The sequence below is a fragment of the Oncorhynchus gorbuscha genome, unplaced genomic scaffold, assembly GCF_021184085.1.
Source record: "Oncorhynchus gorbuscha isolate QuinsamMale2020 ecotype Even-year unplaced genomic scaffold, OgorEven_v1.0 Un_scaffold_579, whole genome shotgun sequence".
NCBI lineage: Eukaryota > Metazoa > Chordata > Actinopteri > Salmoniformes > Salmonidae > Oncorhynchus > Oncorhynchus gorbuscha.
Genome location: NW_025745413.1, coordinates 185,111 through 202,315, shown reverse-complemented (window position 1 = coordinate 202,315; position 17,205 = coordinate 185,111). Strand labels below are relative to the sequence as shown.

The 17,205-nt window shown below is 43.6% G+C and overlaps 1 protein-coding gene across 1 annotated transcript; it reads left to right on the top strand.

The window, feature by feature from the left end:
- The first annotated feature begins 12,665 nt into the window (after window positions 1-12,665).
- On the top strand, window positions 12,666-16,935 carry LOC124018765. Its single transcript, XM_046334117.1, has 2 exons — window positions 12,666-15,424; window positions 16,790-16,935. Exon 1 carries the CDS (start codon window positions 13,213-13,215, stop codon window positions 15,247-15,249), a length of 2,037 nt encoding a protein of 678 aa, XP_046190073.1. The 5' UTR covers window positions 12,666-13,212; the 3' UTR covers window positions 15,250-15,424; window positions 16,790-16,935.
- Window positions 16,936-17,205: the final 270 nt, after the last annotated feature.

Sequence of the window (17,205 nt, the reverse complement as noted above, 5' to 3'; positions counted from 1 at the left end):
ACCACTCCCCCTCGGGGTAGACTATACTCTCTGTCGGCTCCCGAACGTAAGGCTCTCGAGGATTATCTGTCTGTTTCTCTCGACGCCGGTACCGTGGTGCCTTCTTCCTCTCCCGCCGGAGCGGGGTTTTTTTTGTTAAGAAGAAGGACGGTACTCTGCGCCCCTGCATGGATTATCGAGGGCTGAATGACATAACGGTTAAGAATCGTTATCCGCTTCCCCTTATGTCGTCAGCCTTCGAGATTCTGCAGGGAGCCAGGTTCTTTACTAAGTTGGACCTTCGTAACGCTTACCATCTCGTGCGCATCAGAGAGGGGGACGAGTGGAAAACGGCGTTTAACACTCCGTTAGGGCATTTTGAATACCGGGTTCTGCCGTTCGGTCTCGCTAATGCTCCAGCTGTCTTTCAGGCATTAGTTAATGATGTACTGAGAGACATGCTGAACATCTTTGTTTTCGTTTACCTTGACGATATCCTGATTCTTTCTCCGTCACTCGAGATTCATGTTCAGCACGTTCGACGTGTACTCCAGCGCCTTTTAGAGAATTGTCTCTACGTGAAGCTTGAGAAGTGCGCCTTTCATGTCTCCTCTGTCACATTTCTCGGTTCTGTTATTTCCGCTGAAGGCATTCAGATGGATCCCGCTAAGGTCCAGGCTGTCAGCGATTGGCCCGTTCCTAAGTCACGTGTCGAGTTGCAGCGCTTTCTCGGTTTCGCTAATTTCTATCGGCGTTTCATTCGTAATTTCGGTCAAGTGGCTGCCCCTCTCACAGCTCTTACTTCTGTCAAGACGTGCTTTAAGTGGTCCGGTTCCGCCCAGGGAGCTTTTGATCTCCTCAAGAAGCGTTTTACATCCGCTCCTATCCTTGTTACTCCTGACGTCACTAAACAATTCATTGTCGAGGTTGACGCTTCAGAGGTGGGCGTGGGAGCCATTCTGTACCAGCGCTTCCATTCTGACGATAAGGTCCATCCTTGCGCTTATTTTTCTCATCGCCTGTCGCCATCGGAACGCAACTATGATGTGGGTAACCGCGAACTGCTCGCCATCCGCTTAGCCCTAGGCGAATGGCGACAGTGGTTGGAGGGGGCGACCGTCCCTTTTGTCGTTTGGACTGACCATAAGAACCTTGAGTACATCCGTTCTGCCAAACGACTCAATGCACGTCAAGCTCGTTGGGCGTTGTGTTTCGCTCGTTTCGAGTTCGTGATTTCTTATCACCCGCGAAATAAGAACACCAAGCCTGATGCCTTATCCCGTCTCTTTAGTTCTTCTGTGGCTTCTACCGACCCCGAGGGGATTCTCCCTGAAGGGCGTGTTGTCGGGTTGACTGTCTGGGGAATTGAGAGACAGGTAAAGCAAGCACTCACTCACACTGCGTCGCCGCGCGCTTGTCCTAGTAACCTTCTTTTCGTTCCTGTCTCTACTCGTCTGGCTGTTCTTCAGTGGGCTCACTCTGCCAAGTTAGCTGGCCACCCCGGCGTTCGGGGTACGCTTGCTTCTATTCGCCAGCGGTTTTGGTGGCCTACTCAGGAGCGTGACACGCGCCGTTTCGTGGCTGCTTGTTCGGACTGCGCGCAGACTAAGTCAGGTAACTCTCCTCCTGCCGGTCGTCTCAGACCGCTTCCCATTCCCTCTCGACCATGGTCTCACATCGCCTTAGACTTTATTACCGGTCTGCCTTCGTCTGCGGGGAAGACTGTGATTCTTACGGTTGTCGATAGGTTCTCTAAGGCGGCACATTTCATTCCCCTCGCTAAGCTTCCTTCCGCTAAGGAGACGGCACAAATCATCATTGAGAATGTGTTCAGAATTCATGGCCTCCCGTTAGACGCCGTTTCAGACAGAGGCCCGCAATTCACGTCACAGTTTTGGAGGGAGTTCTGTTGTTTGATTGGTGCTTCCGTCAGTCTCTCTTCCGGTTTTCATCCCCAGTCTAACGGTCAAGCAGAAAGGGCCAATCAGACGATTGGTCGCATATTACGCAGCCTTTCTTTTCGAAACCCTGCGTCTTGGGCAGAACAGCTCCCCTGGGCAGAATACGCTCACAACTCGCTTCCTTCGTCTGCTACCGGGCTATCTCCGTTTCAGAGTAGTCTTGGGTACCAGCCTCCTCTGTTCTCGTCCCAGCTCGCCGAGTCCAGCGTTCCCTCCGCTCAGGCTTTTGTCCAACGTTGTGAGCGCACCTGGAGGAGGGTCAGGTCTGCACTTTGCCGTTACTGGGCGCAGACTGTGAGAGCCGCCAATAAACGTAGGATTAAGAGTCCTAGGTATTGTCGCGGTCAGAGAGTGTGGCTTTCCACTCGTAACCTTCCCCTTACGACAGCTTCTCGCAAGTTGACTCCGCGGTTCATTGGTCCGTTCCGTGTCTCTCAGGTCGTCAATCCTGTCGCTGTGCGACTGCTTCTTCCGCGACATCTTCGTCGCGTCCACCCTGTCTTCCATGTCTCCTGTGTCAAGCCTTTTCTTCGCGCCCCCGTTCGTCTCCCCCCCCTCCCTCCGTCCTTGTCGAGGGCGCACCTATTTACAAGGTACGGAAGATCATGGACATGCGTTCTCGGGGACGTGGTCACCAGTACTTAGTGGATTGGGAGGGTTACGGTCCTGAGGAGAGGAGTTGGGTTCCATCTCGGGACGTGCTGGACCGTTCGTTGATTGATGATTTCCTCCGTTGCCGCCAGGGTTCCTCCTCGAGTGCGCCAGGAGGCGCTCGGTGAGTGGGGGGGTACTGTCATGTTTTGTCATTGATTATCATGTCTTGTCCCTGTGCTTCCCCTTCTATTCGTTTCCCTCTGCTGGTCTTATTAGGTTCTTTCCCTCTTTCTATCCCTCTCTCTCCCCCTCCCTCTCTCCCTCTCTCGCTCTCTCTATCGTTCCGTTCCTGCTCCCAGCTGTTCCTCATTCTCCTAACTACCTCATTTACTCTTTCACCCCCTGTCCCCTATTTTGCCCTCTGATTAGAGTCCCTATTTCTCCCTCTGTTTTCCGCTTCTGTCCTTGTCGGATCCTTGTTTGATGTTTGCTGTTCTATGTCCTCGTTCCGTCCTGTCATGTTTTTTGCCTTCTTCAGATGCTGTGTGTGAGCAGGTGTCTAGATCAGCTACGGCCTGCACCTTTCCGAAGCGACCTGCAGTCTGTGGTCGCATCTTCAGTTGTTCCCCTCTACTGACTAGAGGGTTTCAGTATTCCTGTTTTGACTTGGAATAAACTCTGTTTCTGTAAAGTCCCTTTTGGGTCCTCATTCACCTGCATAACAGTGACTAGTGATGCATTTATTACATCATATTTGTAACTATTTAAGTGGCTAGAGATTGAGTCAGTATGTTGGCAGCAGCAACTCTATGTTAGTGATGGCTGGTTAACGGTCTGATGGCCTTGAGATAGAAGCTGTTTTTCAGTCTCTCGGTCCCAGCTTTGATGCAGCTGTATTGACCTCGCCTTCTGGATGATAGCAGGGGGAACAGGCAGTGGCTCGGGTGGTTGTTATCCTTGATGGTCTTTTTTGCCTTCCTGTGACATCGGGTGGTGTAAGTGTCCTGGAGGGCAGGTAGTTTTTCCCCGGTGATACGTTGTGCCGTTGCTGTACCAGGCGATGATACAGCCTGACAGGATGCTCTCGATTGTGCATCTGTAAAGGTTTGTGGCCGTTCTTGGCGACAAGCCTCCTGAGGTTGAAGAGGCACTGTTGTGCCTTCTTCACCATGCGGTCTGTGTGGGTGGACCATTTCAATGTGTCCGTGATGTGTACGCCGAGGAACTTAAAACGTTCCACTTCTCCACTACTGTCCTGTTGATGTGAATAGGGGGGGTGCTCCCTCTGCTGTTTCCTGAAGTCCACAATCATCTCCTTTGTTTTGTCGAGGGTGTAGCATATGAACAGCTTCATTGGCACAATGGACAATAACCTTGCACAATGTTCTGATCTAACATTCTACTCTATATCTGCTTAATTTGTCAATGATGTCAGTGTTGGAGCCCATGGCTATCCATAAATGAAAGAAAAAAAAGAATATGATGCCGTCTGGTTTGCTTATTGATATAAGGAATTTGAAATGATTTATAGGTTTATAAGTATATTTTATCCAATTACATGTTTGATACTTAAAACCAAACCAAATACTTTTAGACTCTAGTATTTTACTGAGTGACTTTAACTTGAGTAAAAGTAAAGATACATTAATAGAAAATGACTCAGTCAAGTATGACATTTGGGTACTTTTTCCACCACTGCACGTTCTGTGTATAAGCGACGATCATGCTTGCTTCGTCCCGCAAAGTATTGTTCCTAGAGATACTGAATATGCCGCTGTTAAGTGTAGACGTTATTTTACTTTGAGTTGGTTGACCAAGGACGCAAGGCTACGTACAGAAGCTCCTGCAACGAGTCGTCTGTATAAACAATAGTTTGTTGTGGGACGAAGCAATGGTCATGCACGTACACATTTTATGTATGGGTGCTCCCAGGAATCGAACCCATAATTACTGCATTGCAAGCGCCATGCTGTACCGACTGAGCTACAGGACCACAGACAACAATAGCCACCGTTACGTTTGTCTCAAGATTAGAATACTTGTTGTAGCTATAGAGTAACACGTTAGCAAACGTGCTAGCCACAGTAGCTAGCCAGGGCTACAGTTTGCATCCATGCCATACTTGTTCATTCATGTTTAGCTCATGTCATTTGTAATAACTGTCTCTGAAGTTTATTTTGCTTCTGTCCTCGTTTATTCAAAACTAGTCGCCCTCAAGCGTTCTTCTCAAATTACTGCATTTGATTTGTTATTTTCATTTTATTAAATGATTTAACCTTATTTAACGAGGCTGGTCAGTCAAGAACACATTCTTATTTACAATGTTATGTAATTGCTCATCATTGGTGTCGGCTGTTGTTTACTTATTTATTTGTTGTCTTATCACATTATTGTACAAAAAAACGGAAACGTAGCTAATACACCAGTATTTATTGTTTCGAGTGGTCTTTTTAGTGGTATGGGGATCCAGTATTGCGTCGCTGATTGCATTGATTGACAGATCATCCCTGAAGTTGTTTTATTGCGTAAAATTGCATTCACATTATGACGTTGGCTGAGTTACCGTATATAATGCGATAGTTTAACTCTTTGGTAATCACTTGGTAAAGTTTTACATGATGGGAACATAGGCTCCAGCCATAGACTTTAACCATGGAGGATAATAAGGTAAGCCTATGAATTGCTAACAGAGAAGCCCCATGCAGTGGTGCAGGAACCGCTGCACCGTCTTTTTTTATGCTGAGGCAGGAGCCACAGGGTTTACAGGACATGACGATTGGGGAGCCGCAAGTAATGGCAGCTGGGTGGAGGTGTGGGCTAACGTTAATGTGGCGCTAATATTATCATTTTTAATATTGTAAAAAAATGTATGCATTATAATAACCTATACGTCAAACCGTGCTTCTACACCTGCATTGCTTGCTGTTTGGGGTTTTAGGCTGGGTTTCTGTACATCACTTTGAGATATCAGCTGATGTACGAAGGGATATATAAATTGATTTGATTTGAAATATGATCCTTGCAAAGATAACAGCAGTAGGCTATTTATCATAATTCTACCGAAATTATGATAATAATAGGTGACTCCATAACGCATTAATTACGAATCTTGATATCAGGCAGTAGGATCTATGTGTATTTATAGCTAAAACCTGTTCTGTAACAAAAATGTATATATTGGCCATTATAAACTGGGTGTTTTGAGTCCTGAATGCTGATTGGCTGAAAGCTGTGGTATATCAGAGCTTGTACCACGGGTATGGATATACCACAGGTATGACGAAACATTTATTTGTACTTTTCTAATTAAGTTGGTAAACAGTTTATAATAACTGTGCGTTGTGTCATGTGTAAGAACAGCTCTTAGCTGTGGTATTATTGTCCATATCAATGAGCATTTAAAGAATGGTCTAATTTCTTCCAGAGTTTAAACGAAGATGATCCACGTGATCATCAAAGTTTGGAAGGTCAAGTCCAGAAAATTAAGAATGATATCCTGGGTTTAAACTATTCAGAAGATAGTGAAGTGAATGATTCCCTTGCTCAGATTGAGCTGAAGGCTGTGACAAGGAGAAAAGTTAAGGTGAGAGAATAGAATGAGGAGAGAAAGGGAAATCTGTGGTCTTACCTGTCCACACTTTAAACCTGTCCAATATGCCATATAACATGTTGTTGTGAGGTTGGAGGGTAATTTGTCCTTACAACAGACTTCCATCTCTTAATATTCAATCACCAATTGTTTACTGTAGCTCTTCTCAAAGGCCTGTATAGCAACGGCAACATACATTATGTCATTGACTGTATTGTCTTTTTAGACCAAGAGGAGGACCAGTGCCAACAGGTCCACAGTTGAACAGAGCACTGATACTGATGCAGCCGAGAGAGATTTTGTTGATAATCAGAGTGATGAAGATGAGGATAAGGTGAAGAAGGATCTCCTGCCTCAGATGGAGCAGGACGCCATGAAGAGAAATAAAGTCAAGGTAAGGGAATAGATTGAGCAGAGATGTGGATATTTGTGATATTTTTCATATCTATAACCTGCCCCTACAGTATGTTGCTCTGAAGAAGGTAAATTGCCCATGCAATACCCTTTTATCTCCTAATAGTAAATCTAGGGCTGACCCCATTTGGTCGACAGTTTGGTCAATAGGCTGTTGGTTGACTGGGATTTCTTACGTTTTTTTTCTTCATGGTGCACATGGACACCTGTCTGATTCGCGCCTGTCTCAGTTGACTAATCCATTGCCAAGGCCACAGGGATGGCACAGTCCACCATGCTAAGACGTGATACTGAAATTGTATATGGTTATATTATGTAACAATAATGGTGCAACACTAATAAATCAAATATTATTTTATAACAAATGCGCTTTCTCTTGCATTGGATACGGTCGCTGTCCGTGGTTCTGAAACATAATCTTTAGTGGTCCTTAGAATTGCCGCCCTTTCCTATGTTGCTATGTGCATAATAGCAAAGTTAACCAGCATATTGGGATTGAGAACAATGCTGAAGAGAGGCAGCAGCAGCAGCAGAGACGGGGAAACAGCCCTTGCCTTAGCCTAATTGTCTAATAAAATTGAGGAGAGAGGAAAACCCAACTAAATTAGGTCTATAATCAAAAGCCTAATTGTTAAATGTGCTTGGCTTTGTGAACCATCCATATATATATTACCAGTCAAAAGGGTTTTCTTTTATTTTTACTATTTTCTACATTGTAGAATAATAGTGAAGACATCAAAACTATGAAATAACACATATGGAATCACGTAGGTATTAAAAAAGTGTTAAACAAATCTAAATCTATTTTACATTTGAGATTCTTCAAAGTAGTCACCCTTTGCCTTGATGACAGCTTTGCACACTCTTGGCATTCTCTCAACCAGCTTCATGAGGTAGTCACCTGGAATGCATTTCATGAATTAACATGTGTTTAAAAAAATTAAGTAAAGGAATTTCTTTCCTTCTTAATGCATTTGAGCCAATCAGTTGTGTTGTGACACGGTAGGGTTGGTATACAGAAGATAGCCCTATTTGGTAAAAGACCAAGTCCATATGATGGCAAGAACAGCTCAAATAAGCAAAGAGAAACAACAGTCCGTCATTACTTTAAGACATGAAGGTCAGTCAATCCGGAAAAATTCAAGAACTTTGAACGTTTCATCAAGTGCAGACACCATCAAGTTGCAAAAACCATCAAGCGCTATGATGAAACTGGCTCTCATGAGGACCGCCACAGGAAAGGAAGACCCAGAGTTAACTCGGCTGCAGAGGATAAGTTCATTAGAGTTAACTGCACCTCACATCGCAGCCCAAATAAATGCTTCACAGAGTTCAAGTCACAGACACATCTCAACGTCAACTGTTATCAGACCAAAGGACAGATTTCCACCAGTCTAATGTCGATTGCTCGTGTTTCTTGGCCCAAGCAAGTCTCTTCTTATTATTGGTGTCCTTTAGTAGTGCTTTCTTCGCAGCAATTTGACCATGAAGGCCTGAGTCACGCAGTCTCCTCTGAACAGTTGACGTTGAGATGTGTCTGTTTTTGCAACTTGATGGTGTTTGCAGGAGACTGTGTGAATCAGGCCTTCATGGTCAAATTGCTGCGAAGAAAGCACTACTAAAGGACACCAATAATAAGAAGAGACTTGCTTGGGCCAAGAAACACGAGCAATGGACATTAGACTGGTGGAAATCTGTCCTTTGGTCTGATGAGTCCAAATTCCAAAAAATGTCTTTGTGAGAGTAGGCGTACAGATGATCTCCGCATGTGTGGTTCCCACCATGAAGCATGGAGGAGGTGTGATGGTGTGGGGGTGCTTTGCTGGTGACACTGTCTGTGATTTATTTAGAATTCAAGGCACACTTAACCAGCATGGCTACCATAGTATTCCTGCAGTGATACGCCATGCCATCAGGTTTGCGTTTAGTGGGACTATCATTTGTTTTTAAACAGGACAATTACCCAACACATCTCCAGGCTGTGTAAGGGCTATTTGACCAAGAAGGAGAGTGATGGAGGGCTGCATCAGATGACCTGACATCCACAATCACCCAACCTCAACCCAATTTAGATGTTTTGGGATGAATTGGACCTCAGAGTGAAGGAAAAGCAGCCAATAAGTTCTTAGCATATGTGGGAACTCCTTCAAGACTGTTGGAAAAGCATTCCAGGTGAAGCTGGTTGAGAGAATGCCAAGAGTGTGCAAAAATGCCATCAAGGCAAAGGATGGCTACTTTGAAGAATCTCAAATATAAAATATATTTTGATTTGTTTAACACTTTTTGGTACCTACATGATTCCATATGTGTTATTTCATAGTTGTGATGTCTTCACTACTATTCTACAATGTAGAAAATAGTACAAATAAAGAAAAGCCTTGAATGAGTAGGTGTGTCCAAACTGTTGACTGGTACTGTATACATATATACAGGAGTAAGACAGATATAGCTTCTGTTGCCTGTTTGAGTATTTGTTTAATAGACTACTGATTCTGTGAGCACCAAGCCTCATGCACCGTCAAAATGTTGAATTAAGCAATTTCACAGATTCGGCTGTTTTTAATCTTTGCTATGCTGTAATAATACAGTGTCACCATCGGGCTCTTTCTTGAGTCATTTGTGTGTCTTAATTATTTAATCAAACAGTGTGCTTAAAGCATCAGACAAGCTCAGTGCCTATGTAGGTGATTGTATTCAAATACATAGGGTGTGTCTGATATGGAAAAATACATTTGAACATTAGAACAGGATGACTCTCGGTCTACAAAGATTTTTTGGGGTTAGGGACAGCCCTACAATCAGTCTTACCCTTGGTCTACTCAAAGGGCTGTATTGGAATGGCTTCATACAGTATCTACGTGTATATCATTGACTATTGTCTTTTTAGACCAAGAGGACCAAGAGAAACAAAGTGGAGCAGATCACTGATACAGATGCAGGTCATAAATTAAACTCTAATTTCACTAAATGTAATCCTTTTGCATGTAAATGTAATTTAGTATGGACATCTATTGAGCAGAGGACTAATAGCAGAGTGGACATGTTATACTTTCCTGGGTACTTAACTTCACAAAGTACACAAAGTTGGCAAATACATACTTGCCTTAGAATGTTACATGTTTTCTGACTTCTTTATCTTGGTGAATGCTGCTTTGGACACAGGTCCCTCTACATCTGTGGAATTTTCTGGGATGACAGTTCAGGGGACATCTCACGAGGGACAATCTAATGAAAAGATCCTAAGTGAGTGTGTCTCCAGGGCCTGTCAGACCAGGGCTCTTGACCTCCCGCCAGTCAATCCGGATGCTTTCAACCCGATTATCATCCGGTTTCTGGAAAAACTTACTGAGGAGTATGTCCAAACTTCTATTGTAGTATTTGAATGCAATGTCATCTGGAGGATTTTATAAATTGTATGTGTGTTGGTGTGCTTTTTGGTCCTAAAAACATCTAATTATCTCCTATAGGCAATGGAGGCAGTTAAACATTGGCAGGATGGACCCTGTAAGTCCCTTAATAACCCTTACAATGATTCATAGATATATTAATAGATGTTTCAAGAAAATTAGATACAAACCTTTTATCTATCTACAGTATCATCCACATTATGACAAACAGTTACATTCAAAGAGCTTTTTAGTAGCCTACTGCTTTTCATGCTTTCCAATGTATGCCACTTTCATGATTCTCATGAACATATGTGAGATTGTTGGTATCTCTTCGAGGAGCTTGCTTTCAGAGCCCGGCAATGAGTAATCTACCTACACTGTTTCGGTCCTACAGGTGATGAGGGCATTGCTTGCAGAGATGTGCCTGGAGATTGTGCGGTTTGTATCTGAGGCCATCCTGGAGGTCATCATCCCTGCAATTTTCCGTTTTGTACGGATATACAGCCATGTGTCTCCAGTATCCGGCAAGTCTCTGACAGAATCAGAGAGATCCTCTAGCACAAACCTGAAGGTTCACAAGAGAGGCAGCAGCAAATCCTCAAGGTCTTGCACGGCCAAATCAAGCTCCTCTCGTAATGGGTATGTTCAGTCATTCCTAAAGAAACCGGTTTCACCTAACTATTCATAACCCATTTTTTGAAAATATGTTTTGTTATCTGTATAACAGTTTACTCTTAATGACCAGTTTAACTGATTATTGAATTATGCATTAATGTGACTTCAGTGTCTACTATTGAATATGGAATGCTGTATTGTTTGCTTTGTATTCTCAAAGGTCTCAGACAGTGTTGCCAAATACTCAGGGAGATCGTGAGTCTATATCATCTGAGCCACTCAGGGACTTTTTTGGGATCACTGAGGACAGTCTCCTCACTGGTGTCCAGGATTCCTTCAAAGAGTCGCTGAACAATGTCCTCTGTATCCAAAGAGAGGGCCAGGTAGACACTCAAAGTCTATCCCGGGTTATTGTTGGAGAAGTGTCTAAGAAGGTCAATTCCATAATCTCTGTGGCCATCCAAACTCCCATCTCTGGCCAAAAGTCCCCTGTCATTTTTGCCAGTGGTGGTGTCTCCAGAACCAAGGTTGTTGAGGAGATGGTGTCTCGTGTTTCCAACATACTTCAGATGTATATTAATGGGAAGAGTGTTGAGCAGAGTGTTGTTCTCAGAGAGGATGGTGTTGAGGTGGATATGACACATTTAACAGGACAGGTCATGACAGCCCTCAGTGGCACTGTTTTGAACTTCAGCAATAAGGAGGAAATTGATCCCGACAAGAGGGAACTGCTTTGTGTTGTTCCTGACCATATGAAGATGCTTGAAGCTTGTAAAAGTCCCGAGGAGATGCTAAAACAAGGAGAGAGCAACCTCAATATCAAAGGTGCCAAATCTAGTCTTCGTCTGTCAACACAAAGTATGAACAGACTACTCACTGAGGAGGTTCAGACCAAGGCCACTGAATCGATCCGGGAGATTGTTAAAAGATTCAGGGGTTGTATATCATGTTGTTCTGGCACTACATCATCTAGTCCAACTCCTAGGATAGGTGAGATCAGAGACCTTATGATTGACCCTGAGGGCTCTGAGTTGGTAAGTACCTTTGTTTCAGACATGGACAATCTTACCCAGTTTATCAGGGCATCCTGCTCTCCTGCACAGAGTGAGCAGATCCTTCTTGAAAACCATCAGAGTAAGATCTGGTCTTACACTGTTGACTGTTACTACGACATGAAAAATATGCTGAAGAGGAGTCTTACCTGTCCAGAAAAAGGGGATCTCGCAAGTACATTTGTGAAGAGCACAAAAGATTCTTTCACAATGGTTCCAACTTTTTGCCTGGACTTCGATCATTCCAGTAATGGTGAGGCTGACACATCGGACTCCATTTCTTGTAAACCACTTTTAATAACCCCCTCATCTATGAATAAACAAAAAGGACAAAGTGAGACCCCAAAACCTCTCTTGGCTCTCAAAACGTATTTGCAAGACCAAGTCCTCCTTGACACCACAAAAGCGATTGCCAGCCAGGTTCTAGTCTTGTATAAGACTGAGGTGATGGAGAAGTTCTCATCTTCTGTTGGAGAGTGTGATTCTGAAGAGTCTCTGGAGGCCATTCTATTTGTGGATGGCATCATGTCTGACTTGAATGATTTCACCAGTTCTTGTTCCCCCTCACCATCTGAGTTGTTAGACAGTGAACAATGTCTCTCCCATCTCACTTTTCCACTTGGTCTGCAGGACAGCACCACCAACAGTGAATCTACCCAGAGTCTTCCAGTCATAAATCTGAAGAAACTCTCCAGTGTGTCTTTCCAGACAAAGGCTACAAAGGCAGTGAGTGAAGCTCTGAGATCTATCAACCCCTTTACAAACAGCTTACTGGGAGACTCTGAAGCATCTAAATTGCTGGACACTTTTGTAACAGATGTGGAGACTCTTGTTCGGTCCATGCAGGCACATGAATCTGAAAATTTCCAAATTTCAAAAGTGAGCACCCTTTCTGCTGCTCCTATTATATATCATAGATTTCGAGAAATGCTGAGGCGGTTTCTCATTCCCTGCCAAGACAATGTAAAGGTCATCGATGGTGTTACACCAATACATGATGACACTCTCAAACAGGCTCCTAGTGAAAGTTTAGATTCTCAGGTGACTTGTAATAGTGATTCTCTTGAAATCCAAGCGGACCTTCAAGCCTGTACCAAGGAGGTCATTAGTCAAATCCTCACTGTGTATCACTCTGAGGAATCCATGGAGGAATGCTTCTCTAGCCTAAAAGGAGATACAGAAGACCTGTCCAAGCTTTTGGATGCCGTTGTTTCTCAGATTGACGTCCTTGCCGCCTCCAAATCATATTTATCTGTTGATGACTATGCTGTCAACACACAGGACAATTTGCATGGTGAGATCAACAATGATGAGGAGGAGGCATCCTCTAGAAGTCTTAAATCCACAGCCTTTGACAAACTATGTACTGAGGAGTTTCAAACTAAGGCCTCACATATGGCTGGTGGGATCCTTCAATCAGAATTGGCATTGTAAATACCAGCCTTGATGGTAGAAGTGCAGACATTTGTGCAGAGTCCAGAAATGATGGTGATGATAGAGATGTCAAAATCCTTCAGAAGAGTGGAACTCCACCTTTGTTCACCTCTTCTCTGCACACCAATTCTGCAGCATCCAACATCGTCATAAGCATCACTAAAGACCTTAATAGCTTCACCCAGATGACCAAAATGTCTGATGCTTCAGTGTCTGGCCAGTTAGAGACCTCCCTGTCAGCTTCAACCCTTCCTGTCAGTGTTCACAACGGGGCCAATGTGAAAGGAAAGATCATTTGGCCAGGCACTGTTAACCTGTTCAACAATGTGTTCACCAAGGTCAAGGATTTTTTTGTCCAGCAACAACCAGTCCTCCTAGACAATGTGGTTGAGGCCCCCAAACATGCCGAATCCATATGCAGAACAGCTACTTCTACACAAATGACTTACAGTGAACATGAAGGCAGCCAGACCAGCATGGTAAATTATTCCAAAGCCTTAATTAGTCAGACTCTGATGACAATCCAGAGGAGAGTGTCTATGTCAGTGAGGATGAGCACTTCAGAGAAAGGCCTCTTGACTCGTTCCATTGTGGGCTCCATGTTGGAGGATGTTGACATGGTGAGAACTGATGGACACGAGATACACCGGCCATCCTCCTCAAAGTCCTCCCTGTCCATCACCTCTGCCATGACCAGAGGGTCTCAGAGTGATTTTACAAATTCTCTTCCAGGCACTCCAGTCTCCAATGACTGGCCTGTTGAAATCTATTGTCCTATCATTAGGAGTTCGGTCATTGATATGAGTGACTCCTCAACTCATTCACAAGGGTCAACAAATTACACAAGGCAAACCATCTCTGCCATAGTTGACACTGTTATGGAGGTCATTCCAAGAGAAGATACAGAACACATAGCCACTGCAGATGATGTCACTTCTTTTACAAGAAGACTTGCGAGACTCAGCCCCAGGGACGGTCTTCAGAACTTCTCACATGAGCTCACTGACAAAGTTTATGAGCTCATAAAAAGTCACAACACCCCCCAGGCTCTTTTTGTGCCAGCTGGCAAGAGCGTGTCTGACTCTATTCTTTTGAAGCTGAAGACAGGATTGAATGCTTCTGAAGAATCCAGGGAGTTTCCATCTGACCTTGTGTACTCCTTTACTACGGAGTCAATAAAACGTCTGCTACAGCAGATTGTCTTCTGGCTTCCTCCACCATCACAAGGATCCGATTTCTGCCAAACTATCATCTCTGATGGTTCTCTGCAGGAAACAAGTCGGCTTATGCCGAGCTCTTCTTCCATCTCCATTAGTTCCTCACAGGTTTTCTGTGACACAAAGAGCCTTTTCACCAATATAATGGTCAATCAGGTCATGGATACCTGTTCTGTGGCCTCCAATTCATCAGAAGAATTATCAGAGTTGATGAACATAATCAATGGGTTGTCCCCAACTGATGCTGGAACACTTGACTCTGACAGACCGGCTCTCATGACCACTAGCCGTCAGTCTAGTTCCAAATCATTGCCTAGACCCTCTCAGTCTGGCAGCAGCACACACAACGGTGGAACTGTGGATATTCAAGTTTTAGGAGAGGTGGAATCCAAGATGGACAACAAAGATCTGGAGATGTCTAGTGTCTCTGTGCATCCACCAACTCCATCAGCCATGGACTCTGATACACATGCATCATTTGACTCCACTAGCAATGACTACACCTCTTTGGTACTTTTACTGATTGTTAGATTGCTGTCAATGATCACCCCTATCACATTACTGGAATCCTCTGACATTGGTGAAACATCAAGAGTTCTCACAAAGAGGATTCTGTCTGAGTTCTGTGGCGCCTCAGGCCTTGAACCAACTCAAGCCTACCCCCAGAATCTGAAAATCAAAAAGATTTTCAAGGCTGTCTACATGGGGCTTCTTCAAGAATTCGGGTCAGAGAAGATGCTCCAGGTTGCAATGAAGTCAACGGATTTTGCAGTTGACGATGCCCTGGTCAAATCATTAACGAGGGAACTACTAACTAAATGCAATGAGGCTAGCTCTTCACCTCCCTCCATAACACAGTTGTCATCACACAATGCACTTGGCAGTGACGAGGTAGGTAATTCTGGGCTTCCAACAACTGGTATAAAGGAAAAGAAGAGAGGAAGATTCAGCGCTCTCTGTGGACTCAATCTAAAGGTACATATGTCATCAAAATACAAATTGTAAAGATTATTTTTATTAATTACATACAGTATGATGGTAAACACTGATACCCTTTGTGTGCAATTTCTCCTACTGTATAAATGACTGTTTGTTACCCAGTGTACAAAGAAGGTCAACAAGAAGAACCACTGCACTCCAACACCTTCCCAGAACCAGACCCCTGCCGTCAGTGAAACAGGTAAGTCAATACACTCAAATGTGTACTGAACAAAAATATAAACACAAAATGCAACAATTTCAAAGATTTTATTGAGTTACAGTTCATATATGGAAATCAGTCAATTGAAATACATTCATTAGGCCCTTATCTATGGATTTCACATGACTGGGTATATAGATATGCATCTGTTCGTCACAGATACCTTAAAAAAAGGTAGGGGCGTGGATCAGAAAACCAGTCAGTATCTGGTGTGACCACCATTTGCCTCATGCAGCGTGACACTTCTCCTTCGCATAGAGTTGATCAGGCTGTTGATTGTGGCCTATGGAATGTTGTCCCACTCCTCTTCAATAGCTGTGCAAAGCTGTTGAATATTGGCGGGAACTGGAACACGCTGTTGTACACGTCAATCCAGAGCATCACAAACATGCTAAATGGGTGACATGTCTGGTGAGTATGCAGGCCTTCCGACATGGGGCAATGCATTATCATGCCGAAACATGAGGTGATGGCGGCGGATGAATGGCACGACAATGGGCCTAAGGATCTCGTGACGTTATCTCAGTGCATTCAAATTGCCATTGATAAAATAAATACAATTGTGTTCGTTGTCCGTAGCTTATGCCTGCCCACACCATAACCCTACAGCCAACACGACGCCATATACGTGGTCTGTGGTTGTGAGGCCGGTTGGACATACCGCCAAATTCTCTAAAACGACATTGAAGGTGGCTTATGGTAAAGAAATAAACATCCAATTCTCTGGCCACAGCTCTGGTGGACATTCCTGCAGTCAGCATGCCAATTGCACGCTCCCTCGAAACAAGTCAACCAGCGTTTTTCCTTGCTCCTATTTTTCTCAGTCTCTGTCTCTAAGACATCTGTGGCATTGTGTGGTGTGACAAAACTGCACATTTTAGCGTGGCCTTTTATTGTCTCCAGCACGAGTTGCACCTTTGTAATGATCATGCTTTTTAACCCACAAGAGTCTACGCCCTGTCTGGGTCGAGGGGTTTTGTAAGGCCTTACTGCTATTAGCCCATACAAACGCATTGAATAACAGATTCACAACATGGAACTGAAGTGTCTGTCCTAAATCTGAGAGATATTAGTTGATGAATATATATATATTTATATATATGTATATATATTTTTTCATGTTTTTATCCACCTCTTTTTGGCACTAAACAGTCTAAGCCCTGGGGGGGCCTATGTAACACTTCTGCGTTAAATAGGCGGATTGAGACTGCTAGGCTACCTGCCGCCCTACATTTGTAAATTATGTAGAATATTACAATTTAAATAATAATAATGCAATACTAATTCTTCACACTAACTAGGGTCAGTTAAAGAAAATGTTATGTTTACATTTTTTTTCTCCAGCAATTGTCAATGATCAAGAATCCTGCCGAACAGAGAGTATATGCTCCACCAAGAAGAAACCAAGGAAGCGTTCGCTCATTTCCAGGATGTTTTCAGCTATAGGCAAAGCCTTTTCCAGTCCCTTTACTTCCTGCTATAAAAAGAAGAGCACCTAATCTATATTTCAAAATAAATATTTGAAATGAACATAATTGCATTAATTCTACATGTTGAGTGTTTTTCATTATATATTATTGGATGATATAAAGTGTAGTAGTAGTAGAAGTTGTATAGTTGACTATATTACTTTTAAGATACATTAAAAAAAATAAGAATAGTGTGCACTTCTCGGTACAGTTGATGTCTGATGTTTACATACACCTTAGCCAAATACATTTAAACTCAGTTTTTCACAGATCCTGACATGTAATCCTCGT

Bases quoted from the DNA above. Each gene is read 5' to 3' on its own strand.
- LOC124018765 (XM_046334117.1), top strand. From the start codon at position 13,213: ATGACCAAAATGTCTGATGCTTCAGTGTCTGGCCAGTTAGAGACCTCC.